The following is a 12749-nucleotide window of genomic DNA, read 5'->3' as shown; positions in this document are numbered from 1 at the left end:
CTGGGAGCATTACGTATTGCACAACTGCCAGCAAATACTCCAAGCTGTGTGTAAGAGAGTTGATTATTTAGTGAAGTGGTGCATACAGTATATCCTTCAAGTTTGTGGTCCTAACATGAACTAATAAGGGAATGTAAGAGCCCAACACCATTTGTCAATTAGTAAACGTGTTCAAGATTGCCAGTGGAGAAACATTACAAGGTTAGATATACTGTTCTTTGGGGTAGTTCTGTAATTGGGTCCAATACCCTGCCAATTAAAATATTAGGGTATGCAGTTAAAGTCAGAAGTTTACATACACTTATGTTGGAGTCATTAAAACTCGTTTTTCAACCACTCCACAAATTTCTTGTTAACAAACTATAGTTTTGGCAAGTCGGTTAGGACATCTACTACATCTACTTCGGTTAGGACATCTACAAGTCGTTTTTCCAACAATTGTTTACAGACAGATTATTTAACTTGTAATTCACTGTATCACAATTCCAGTGGGTCAGAAGTTTACATACACTAAATTGACTATGCCTTTAAACAGCTTGGAAAATTCCAGAAAATTATGTCATGGCTTTAGAAGCTTCTGATAGGCTAATTGACATCATTTGAGTCAATTGGAGGTGTACCTGTGGATGTAGTTCCAGGGCTACCTTCAAACTCAGTGCCTCTTTGCTTGACATCATGGAAAATCAAAAGAAATCAGCCAGTTTGTAGGGAGGAAAGGGAGAAACCTTGAGCAATACTCACAAATAAGTGCCAAGTTTCAGCAAACACCAAATGCAAACCTCAGAAAAAATATTGTAGACCTCCACAAGTCTGGTTCATCCTTGGGAGCAATTTCCAAACACCTGAAGGCACCACGTTCATCTGTACAAACAATAGTACACAAGTATAAACACCATGGGACCACGCAGCCGCCATACTGCTCAGGAAGGAGACGTGTTCTGTCTCCTAGAGATGAACATACTTTGGTGTGAAAAGTGCAAATCAATCCCAGAACAACAGCAAAGGGCCTTGTGAAGATGCTGGAGGAAACAGGTACAGAAGTATCTACAGTGGGGCAAAAAAGTATTTAGTCCATCACCAATTGTGCAAGTTCTCCCACTTAAAAAGATGAGAGAGGCCTGTAATTTTCATCATAGGTACACTTCAACTATGACAGACAAAATGAGAAAAAAAATTCAGAAAATCACATTGTAGGATTTTTAATGAATTTATTTGCAAATAAATACTTACAAAGCCACTCCTTCGTTGCCCGGGCGGTGTGTTTGGGATCACTGTCATGCTGAAAGACCCAGCCACGTTTCATCTTCAATGCCCTTGCTGATGGAAGGAGGTTTCCACTCAAAATCTCACGATACATGGACCCATTCATTCTTTCCTTTACACGGATCAGTTGTCCTGGTCCCTTTGCAGAAAAAAAGCCCCAAAGCATGATGTTTCCACCCCCGTGCTTTATGGTGTTCTTTGGATGCAACTCAGCATTCTTTGTCCTCCAAACACGACGAGTTGAGTTTTTACCAAAAGTTATATTTTGGTTTCATCTGACCATATGACATTCTCCCAATCTTCTTCTGGATCATCCAAATGCTCTCTAGCAAACTTCAGACGGGCCTGGACATGTACTGGCTTAAGCAGGGGGACACGTCTGGCACTGCAGGATTTGAGTCCCTGGCGGCGTAGTGTGTTACTGATGGTAGGTTTTGTTACTTTGGTCCCAGCTTTCTGCAGGTCATTCACTAGGTCCCCCCGTGTGGTTCTGGGATTTTTTCTCACCGTTCTTGTGATCATTTTGACCCCACGGGGTGAGATCTTGCGTGGATCCCCAGATCGAGGGAGATTATCAGTGGTCTTGTATGTCTTCCATTTCCTAATAATTGCTCCCACCGTTGATTTCTTCAAACCAAGCTGCGTACCTATTGCAGATTCAGTCTTCCCAGCCTTGTGCAGGTCTACAATTTTGTTTCTGGTGTCCTTTGACAGCTCTTTGGTCTTGGCCATAGTGGAGTTTGGAGTGTGACTGTTTGAGGTTGTGGACAGGTGTCTTTTATACTGATAACAAGTTCAAACAGGTGCCATTAATACAGGTAACGAGTGGAGGACAGAGGAGCCTCTTAAAGAAGAAGTTACAGGTCTGTGAGAGCCAGAAATCTTGCTTGTTTGTAGGTGACCAAATACTTATTTTCCACCATAATTTGCAAATAAATTCATAAAATAATTCATAAAATCCTACAATTTTCTTGATTTTTTTTCTCATTTTGTCTGTCATAGTTGAAGTGTACCTATGATGAAAATCACAGGCCTCTCTCATCTTTTTAAGTGGGAGAACTTGCACAATTGGTGGCTGACTAAATACTTTTTTGCCCCACTGTATATCCACAGTAAAACAAGTCCTATATCGACATAACCTGAAAGGCCGCTCAGCAAGGAAGAAGCCACTGCTCCAAAACCGCCATAAAAAAGCCAGACTACGGTTTGCAACTGCACATGGGGACAAAGATCATACTTTTTAGAGAAATGTCCTCTGGTCTGATGAAGCAAAAATAGAACTGTTTGGACATAATGACCATTGCCGAAGAACACCATCCCAACCGTGAAGCACAGGGGTGGCAGCATCATGTTGTGGGGGTGCTTTGCTGCAGGAGGGATTGGTGCACTTCACAAAATAGATGGAATCATGAGGAAAGAAAATTACGTAGATGTATTGAAGCAACATCTCAAGACATCAGTCAGGAAGTTAAAGCATGTTCGCAAATGGGTCTTCCAAATGGACAATGACGCCAATCATGCTTCCGAAGTTGTGGCAAAATGGCTTAAGGACAACAAAGTCAAGGTATTGGAGTGGCCATCACAAAGCCCTGACCTCAATCCTATAGAACATTTGTGGGCAGAACTGAAAAAGCATGTGCGAGCAAGGGGCCTACAATCCTGACTCAGTAACACCAGTTCTGTCAGGAAGAATGGGCCAAAATTCATCCAAATTATTGTGGGAAGCTTGTGGAAGGCTACCTGAAACATTTGACCCAAGTTAAACAATTTAAAGGCAATGCTACCAAATACTAATTGAGTGTATGTAAACTTCTGACCCACTGGGAATGTGATGAAAAAAATAAAAGCTGAACTAAATAATTCTCTCTACTATTATTCTGACATTTCACATTCTTAAAATAAAGTGGAGAGCCTAACTGACCTAAGACAGCAAATTTTTACCAGGATTAAATGTCAATAATTGTGAAAAACGGAGTTTAAATGTATTTGGCTAAAGTGTATGTAAACTTCCAACTTCAACTGTATATGAATAAAGATCATGTATGAATACAAAGATCACGTAACAGTCAATTCTCAAGTACGTGTCCATTCTTAACAATTCCCTTGCTTTTGCACTGAATTGGATTAGTCGAAACACATCTCAATTGATACGTCCAACATGTCAGTCAACACCGTTTCTGATTAGGAAGTGAGTGGACGCCTTTGAATGTAAAAGCACTTCTTATTAATGATAAACTGAACAAAAATTCCCAGTTCCTAACACTGCTGCTTAGTGAGTTACAAGTTACTCTCAAAGTGTTCCATGCAGTGCTCTGTTTCCCTTTAACTTGAACCCAATCTGTGTTTCTCTCCAATTATTCTAGGAACTTCACAGGATAAAAATAAAATACCTTTTTCAGTATGTCTCTCCTTAACTGTATATATAAAAACATACCCTCCATTATATGGCAAACTGGTCTTCTGATTTTGCTGGGGGTAAAAAATAAAAATCACCAACAGCGATCCAAGTGTCAATATGCTACTGTCAATAGGGTCTACCAGAGTGCACTGTGCACACAGTAATAATAAATATAGACATTAAATAGTTCATTTGTACCTGAGCGAGGACAACAAAAGCAGAGGTACAGCACCAAGGTTTGAAGTCAGTCTCCTTTCCCTAAAACTCTGAGACACTTTCAAAGTTGCAAAGGTCTGGTATTCTTGTAGTGCAAATATGGGTCTCCATCCATAGAGCGCTCCACTTTTCCATTCCATCAGATCTTCTTTGAGATCAGGGGTCAAAATGATGAGTCTTTGGCAGTCTCAGGGGTTGTATGGGTGCAGGTCTGAAAAGTGAAAAAAGCACAAGTGAATGAAATGCAGAGCAAAGATTACTTTAAAAAAGAAGAAATAACCACTCCTCATTAACCTATAAACTTTGTGCCAACCAGGCCACCGTAGCACAGACCTGTTCAGTTGTGGATTGGTGAGCAGGGGTCTGGGTACGGTGGGGATGGGGATAGGGATGGGTCCAGGGAGGCGAACCCCCACCACCGAGGTGCTGCGTCCCACCCGAGCCCTCCTTCCCAGAGGGTCTGCAGGCAGAGGCTTCTGGGGTGGACTGGGTTTCTCGCAGTCCTAGGAACAATAAACCAAAGGTTGAAGAGTAGTGTTGGTACTGAAACCTCACTAGAGGGCACTGTGTTATAGTGTGTCACCAACATAAGGTAGGCTCTGTAGCCACCACTGTAGCAGTTCTCTCTGGAAGTTTAACTAAACGATGTGTCATCATGTGTTACTAATCTAAAACGGGGAGGGGAGGGCGAGGTAATGGCAAACATCTGCTAGCAGCATCCCAGCTGCTCTGTACAGTTTGTAGGGAGGAAAGGGAGAAACCTTGAGCAATACTCAGAAATAAGTGGCAAGTTTCAGCAAACACCAAATGCAAAGCATTTAGAGAACTGAATGAAGTGTAAAACATCCATGTTGTTGTGAAATCCCAGAAATCACTGTCACATATTAAGAGTGGAAAGTGTGTCCTAAACTAAATGAGTTTCAGCTCTGTAATGTTTTACGTGTCAGTGTCAGCAACTGCTTGAAGGTGATTTATACCGACAATGTTTGAAATGTTTTGTTCCATTATGTGAGTGGTTTGAACATGACTGCGGTAGGCAAAGTAGTGGGGTTATAGTTGCACCTGAAGACATGACAGCAGTGTTGTGTTCGAGACTACCTGAAGCGAACAGATTCAAAACCAAGACCGGAGAAAATCGAGTCAAGACCAAGACCGGAGGGAGGCGAGACTGAGTCAAAGCCGAGACCGGAAGGGGGACAAGGGGTCCAACACCGAGTCAAGACCGAGACCAGAAAAAGTCAAATTCAAGACCATGATTGTAATTTTGTCAAATCGTCACTGTAATAAGAGTTCACAATGCCCAGTATATCTGTGTTCATATTTCAGAAGAACATATGGATTCTTAAGACATTCAGAATGGTGAAGAAATGCATACTGAGGGCAAATAGAGCCACTCTACAAATGATTACTAACCCCAACACAGTGGGGAACAATGAGGGCCTTCTACGCCTTCAGAGAAGGGCTAAGGATTTATAAAATAATAATAATAATTCTAATTATATTATTATTTTCAAATATGTTCTGATTTAATCTCTTCAATTTTTGTTGGAAAGGAAAGGGTTAGCACTGAAGAGAGAAAAAAATATCCAATCAGGATTTTGTCTTTGGTTGTCTCTGGGAAGATACATCTAGCTAGCTAAATCAGCCATTGGCTAGGTCATCAGAAACTAGATAGAAGGCATCTGCCATTCAACCAAAGATTTTTATAACTGAACCAAGATAGACAACAAATGAGTCATAGTGGGCAGAACGAGCAAGGAGGTGGGCAGAGCCAAGCACGAGCTATTTGGCCCAACATCTCCCAGCGATGGGGGGAAAAAAGTGCCTATATTGTATATACCTGGGTAGCATCCACTACACCACTGGCCCTTTGTGTTTTACAAAATGGCACTCCTACGCTGGTATTACAGTTGCTGTTATTTCAGTATTAATAACCTGTCACACACTGAAGACCTAGGTCCAATAGGCTCGCCACTGCGCAAACATATCTAGATATAAAGACTGTTCAGGTATTAATGTATCAAGAAAGGAGTGTATATATTTGACCTGGTGAAGGGGTTTTATGGGCTGACTAAATGGAAGCTGATAATTTAGTTTTTTACTCCGCTGGTCTCTGAAAAAATGAGAGTCCTCACTGTCCGAGACCGAGTCAAGAACGAGTACAAATGTATCCAACGAGACAAGACCGAGACTAAAATGTGATATCAAGTACTACAACACTGCATGACAGGGGCTGCGCTTCAAACTCAAAGTAACGGCCCTATGCCCTGGGGGAATCCCCGCGGCCATATAGTCGTCGGTCCGAATGAATAGCTAAGCAAGGGAACATAAGCCCCTCTGCCCTCGTTTTTAATGAAGTTTGTGAGTGTACAATTATGATCACTTCGCGCCTTAAACACCCCATAATTCAATTCGCAATGATTGTACATCCACTAAGAAAGGTCCGACAAAACTTAAAACCTCAACGTCAACATGAAGTCAACATACAAGTGTAAGTAAAAACTAATGTAAATACGTTTGAAATTGTGCCACTAATGCACAAAGACATATCATAAAAGTAATGATGTTTTTCTTTGGTTAGCTTTTGGAAATTGTAGAAATAAAACATTTTCCTTCTTCAGAAGTTCCAGCTAGGCAGGCTAACGTTAGTTAGCTAATTAATTTGCTAGCTATCATACAGTAGGCATATATTAATAATTATATTGTTAATATAAGTAGACATGAAATCATAATTTACTGTAGCTCATATAAAGCACCCACAAGCTACCGGTGGCTGGAAACACAATCATCGAGGGATGAACAAGTGACAAATTTCCGGGCAAGGGCGGTCCATTTAAAAATAATTCCTTCCTCCCTCGCCCTGCAAGTGTATACTCGTCAGACGTCATGATACATCATCAGAAGTGTCCATTTCATTTGAGGGCTGAGGTGTAAGGGTGTGTCTTTTGAATGCAGCCAGGGGTTATTTAATTAATTGTTTATGAATGACCATCCCCAGCTCTTAGACCAGATATGACTGCCTTCACAAAAACACATTAGACTGAGTCTACAGTACTAGTGTTAATGTATTGTACCTTAAACCACATCTAAAGACTCTTGTAATAGGACAAACAGCAGAAACCACTTATTGTGAAACAGCGGTCTGTTTGCTTCAATTTTCCTTTTGAATCTCTAAAACTCAGAGAATAAGATCACCTCTTGTAGATGGCAGCTGAATCATCTACTGATTCAGATAAAACCAGAGAGGACCTACAGAGGTTGAAATAAAGACCTAATCAGATTTAAGACTTCTTTCCAGACTGGAGTTGCTCCCAGTAAGTAGAAGTTGCCTCTACTGACCCTGCATCAGATGCGTTTTAATCTCTCTGATAGTTAAGGGGTAGGGTAATCGGATCCTAGATCTGTTGTTAAATGCATCTTATACATTGAGTGTTGTGTGTCTGCATCTCTGTGGTGGATATATGGAGAATGAATCCTACACAGCAGGGGTAGTTCTGGATCAGATACTCCACTACAGGAGTCGTGTAGAAAAGAGTTCACCATGGACACCATATGACATGATATGGACACACACATTTAACACCAACTGTGCCCCTCAGCAGACCTAAGTCAAGATGTATCTTTTTTTGCCTGAACTGTGAAACCTTATTTAGACCATGAGGACGACCCTTGGGTAGTCAGACATCATAGCGGACATTTGGGTTGAGTGTACAAAACATTATGTTCTTTCCATGACATAGACTGACCAGGTTAATCCAGTTGAAAGCTATGATCCCTTATTGATGTCACTTCTATTAGTGTAAATGAAGGTGAGGAGACAGGTTAAAGAAGGATTTTTAAGACTTGAGACAATTGAGACAGGATTGTCTATGTGTGCCACTCAGAGGGTGAATGGGCAAGACAAAAGATTTAAGTGCCTTTGAACGGGGTATGGTAGATGCCAAGCACACTGGTTTGAGTGTGTCAAGAACTGCAACGGTGCTGGGTTTTTCACGCTCAACAGATTCCCGTGTGTATCAAGAATGGTCCACCACCCAAAGGACATCCATTCAACTTGACACAACTGTGGGAAGCATTGGAGCCAATATGGGCCAGCATCACTTTCAACACCCTGTAGAGTCCATTCCCAGACAAAATGAGGCTGTTCTGAGAGAAAAAGGGGGATGGGGGTGCAACTCAATATTTGGAAGGTGTTCCTAATGTTTTGTACACAGTGTATACAGCTCATGAGTTTGAATTTCATCATTATTTCATGTTTTGTTTATAAAATAAAAAGTACAAGAGAATCTGAGCGCCTTGGAAGTACAGAAACCACATTTGTTTGTTTTTTCTCAATGGGGAACTGAACTGAGTTAGGTTGCAATGGAAACCAAAATACACACACACTCCATTCCCACATATGTGATCCATCAGTTGCCCCACCTCAACAGAGAGTACCTCAGGAGAAGGATGCATTACATGTATATCTGTCTTTCTCCATCTCTTGCATGGTCTTTCCTTACTTCTGGGAGCAGTTTTGTGGTTTATATACCAGAGAGAAAAGTAACCATCTTAAAGTTAATGTCTGTTTTTACGTGCATCTGCTAGTGTACACTGTGCCTCATAAACCTGCGGACAACTGACACTGTGCTCCAAGCATACAGATCAGCTGCCTGCGTGAGCCCTGAGCAGACAGATGGACTTACATCCTCTATACACAGCCCCGCTGGCTCAGCACAAACCATGATGTGTGGAGAACATGGAGAACTGTAAGGCTGTTCCAATGGTTATAGCAACACACTATTTAGTATGCAATGTCCATAACTTATGCATTGTGTAGTAGTATGGGTATTGGGACCCCAGGCAGGTGTTATGAATAAGTGAGTGAGGAATATGTTTGGAATATGTTCTTAGAATTTTACGGATTGTGGAAATTCATCAATCAACTTTTTACTATGTCGATCCAAGCTCGATCTATTTCCAAAGAAATCCCCAATAAGGAAAATCCATCTGTATTTGTATTCATGGTGTATAGCTGAACAGTTAGTACTAACCTGGTCCATTCTGTAGGGCTGCTGTCGGGGCAGGCTGTGGAAGGGCGGTGCCCGTGGTGGGGAGAGGGCGGTGTGGGCCGGCAGAGCCTTGTGGTGGGGCGGGACCGGTGGCAAGGGCTGCTGACCCACACTCAGGGAGACAGGCATGGGGTGGCTGATGTGGAGGGGCTGGTAGTGGGGCAGCCGCCGCAAGCTGTGGGAGTGGAAACTGTGTGGAGGGAGAAGAGGCTCCGAACTCAGGTGTGATGGCTGGGGATATGGAGGTAGAGAAGAGAGAGCTGTTAGTTTGGACTTCAGATATTATGTTTTCCGCAGTCTGCTCCTCCTTGTCTTACCTCATTCAGAAATAAGAATGAATTGAACAAGCTTGGAAGCTCTAACCCTGGCAATTGACTGGTAAACTCATGGGTACACTCGCAATGGCTGCATGGTATTTCTATGGTCATTTGGAACGTTCTATCAACTAATGCTGGATTGCCATGGTACTGTAGAATGTTGTCGTGTCTTTGGCTATGCTGGATTAAGTGATATGACATGCTATTCTATAAAATTATTTCTCCGTAATTAATATTACCTGATTGAGCTAATCATGTAAATGTAATTAACTAGAGAGTCGGGGCACCACAAAATAATATTTATAGAGCTGTTATCTTCCGAATAAACTCTTAAAGACCTAGTAATATTTTACATCAATAGCAGTCAATATTAATCCTCACCTTAATTCAGTCTCATCTGAAAGTTGTAAATTCTTGGTTATCTGCACGAACCCTGGCTAACAAGTTGAATCAGCAATACAAAATTGGGTTTAATTATTTATTTGCTAAATACCTAACTAATCACACAGAATTACACATACACATAATTAATCATAACTTGATTACAAATTACGTCATGAAGAAAAATGTCCCTAGCGGGCGGAACAGATATGACAGCTGGTTACACAAAAGAAAAGGGGCTGGGTTTGAGTGAAAGAGTGGGAAGACTGAGGGACACAGGGAGAAGCTGTGCTATCGTAAATACAGTATCTTATGCATTCTAAATTACCGCCCATTTGGAAAAGGAAAATGCTATAAATATTTACTCTGAGCTGCGCTTCAGTAGGTTGGTGGTAGATGGAAGGCCGTGTTGCCCAACCGAGTCCTTTGTCCTTTGAAGAATGTCTCTGCCGGTAAATTGAATACGTTGTAGTAACGTCGTTGTGTGGTAGACGGGATACTCTGTTTGTTCCTTCCTAACCTGCGTTTGCAGCTGCTGTTGCTAACTCAACGGCTAGGAGGTACAGTGCCTTGCGAAAGTATTCGGCCCCCTTGAACTTTGCGACCTTTTGCCACATTTCAGGCTTCAAACATAAAGATATAAAACTGTATTTTTTTGTGAAGAATCAACAATAAGTGGGACACAATCATGAAGTGGAACAACATTTATTGGATATTTCAAACTTTTTTAACAAATCAAAAACTGAAAAATTGGGCGTGCAAAATTATTCAGCCCCCTTAAGTTAATACTTTGTAGCGCCACCTTTTGCTGCGATTACAGCTGTAAGTCGCTTGGGGTATGTCTCTATCAGTTTTGCACATCGAGAGACTGACATTTTTTCCCATTCCTCCTTGCAAAACAGCTCGAGCTCAGTGAGGTTGGATGGAGAGCATTTGTGAACATCAGTTTTCAGTTCTTTCCACAGATTCTCGATTGGATTCAGGTCTGGACTTTGACTTGGCCATTCTAACACCTGGATATGTTTATTTTGAACCATTCCATTGTAGATTTTGCTTTATGTTTTGGATCATTGTCTTGTTGGAAGACAAATCTCCGTCCCAGTCTCAGGTCTTTTGCAGACTCCATCAGGTTTTCTTCCAGAATGGTCCTGTATTTGGCTCCATCCATCTTCCCATCAATTTTATTTGTGTTCAGGGTGATGAGCTGTGTTGCTTTTACGCCAAACATAACGTTTTGCATTGTTGCCAAAAAGTTCAATTTTGGTTTCATCTGACCAGAGCACCTTCTTCCACATGTTTGGTGTGTCTCCCAGGTGGCTTGTGGCAAACTTTAAACAACACCTTTTATGGATATCTTTAAGAAATGGCTTTCTTCTTGCCACTCTTCCATAAAGGCCAGATTTGTGCAATATATGACTGATTGTTGTCCTGTGGACAGAGTCTCCCACCTCAGCTGTAGATCTCTGCAGTTCATCCAGAGTGATCATGGGCCTCTTGGCTGCATCTTTAATCAGTCTTCTCCTTGTATGAGCTGAAAGTTTAGAGGGACGGCCAGGTCTTGGTAGATTTGCAGTGGTCTGATACTCCTTCCATTTCAATATTATCGCTTGCACAGTGCTCATTGGGATGTTTAAAGCTTGGGAAATCTTTTTGTATCCAAATCCGGCTTTAAACGTCTTCACAACAGTATCTCGGACCTGCCTGGTGTGTTCCTTGTTCTTCATGATGCTCTCTGCGCTTTTAACGGACCTCTGAGACTATCACAGTGCAGGTGCATTTATACGGAGACTTGATTACACACAGGTGGATTGTATTTATCATCATTAGTCATTTTGGTCAACATTGGATCATTCAGAAATCCTCACTGAACTTCTGGAGAGAGTTTGCTGCACTGAAAGTAAAGGGGCTGAATAATTTTGCACGCCCAATTTTTCAGTTTTTGATTTGTTAAAAAAGTTTGAAATATCCAATAAATGTCGTTCCACTTCCTGATTGTGTCCCACTTGTTGTTGATTCTTCACAAAAAAATACAGTGTTATATCTTTATGTTTGAAGCCTGAAATGTGGCAAAAGGTCGCAAAGTTCAAGGGGGCCGAATACTTTCGGAAGGCACTGTATCACTTCTGTAGTGAATAAGAGGTCAAAAGTTGATACCATTCGCAACCAGAGCTCACGCTGATGTTGGCTTCGTTCTGTAGTTATTATTTGAACCATTCTGACATCGGACCGTCGTCCTCACATCCTCGGAACAGGAGGTTATATTGTCGTCAAGGCTTTATATAGGACGGGAGAGGAGGGCGTTTTTGAAAAGTTGTATAGCCCATGTCCCTTCACAGGGGCGGACCACTGATTGAGCAGAGCCCTTACCTTATTAAAACCCAAATCTCACATTTTAGAAGCTAAAATCACGTTTCATCCCATCACGAATAATTTCATATTCAAACATTTAAATTTAACAACAATTCCATGTGAATCTGATAACTCTGGTGTGTAGACTTTCCACTGTAGAGTTTATGTAATCTTATCATTGATGAGAATGTCTCAGATGATAACCGAACTGACATCATATTCATTAAGTACCACCGCATATGTTCAATTGGTCAGATTACCAGATAGTAGTTCATTTCCCCCCACCTTCTGATGTTCCCTGAATCTCTATGTTAACCAAGGGGTCTGCAAATGTAACATCAGTTGGGTAGAGAGAGGAAAAAGGGGGAAAGAGGTATTTATGACTGTCATAAACCTCCCCCAGGCCAACGTCATGACAATGTTCATTCAAATGAATCTAACTAGAGGTCGACCGATTGTGATTTTTCAATGCCGATACGATTATTGGAGGGCAAAAAAAGCAGATACCGATTTAATCGGCCGATTATTAAAATGTATTTGTAATAATGACAATTACAACAATACTGAATGAACACTTATTTTAACTTAATATAATACATCAATAAAAATCAATTTAGCCTGAAATAAATAATGAAACATGTTCAATGTGGTTTAAATAATGCAAAAACAAAGTATTGGAGAAGAAAGTAAAAGTGCAATATGTGCCATGTAAGAAAGCTAACGTTTAAGTTCCTTGCTCAGAACATGAGAACATATGAAAGCTTGTGGTTCCTT

The 12749-nt window shown here is 41.2% G+C and overlaps 1 protein-coding gene across 2 annotated transcripts in view; it reads right to left on the bottom strand.

Moving 5' to 3' along the window:
- Positions 1–3464: 3464 nt before the first annotated feature.
- LOC110529328 (disintegrin and metalloproteinase domain-containing protein 12) overlaps positions 3465–12749 on the bottom strand; it is a 148149-nt gene continuing 138864 nt past the window's right edge. For both annotated transcript variants that reach the window (XM_021611461.2, XM_021611468.2), the window contains exons 21-23: positions 8911–9159; positions 4211–4380; positions 3465–4088 (exon numbers count right to left, since the gene is read on the bottom strand). In XM_021611461.2, the coding sequence (XP_021467136.2) occupies positions 4034–4088; positions 4211–4380; positions 8911–9159 (474 nt within the window). In that variant the 3' untranslated portion in view covers positions 3465–4033. The remainder of the gene's footprint in view (positions 4089–4210; positions 4381–8910; positions 9160–12749) is intronic.

The sequence above is a fragment of the Oncorhynchus mykiss genome, chromosome 1, assembly GCF_013265735.2.
Source record: "Oncorhynchus mykiss isolate Arlee chromosome 1, USDA_OmykA_1.1, whole genome shotgun sequence".
Lineage (NCBI taxonomy): Eukaryota > Metazoa > Chordata > Actinopteri > Salmoniformes > Salmonidae > Oncorhynchus > Oncorhynchus mykiss.
This window is presented reverse-complemented; position numbering and strand designations above follow the sequence as displayed.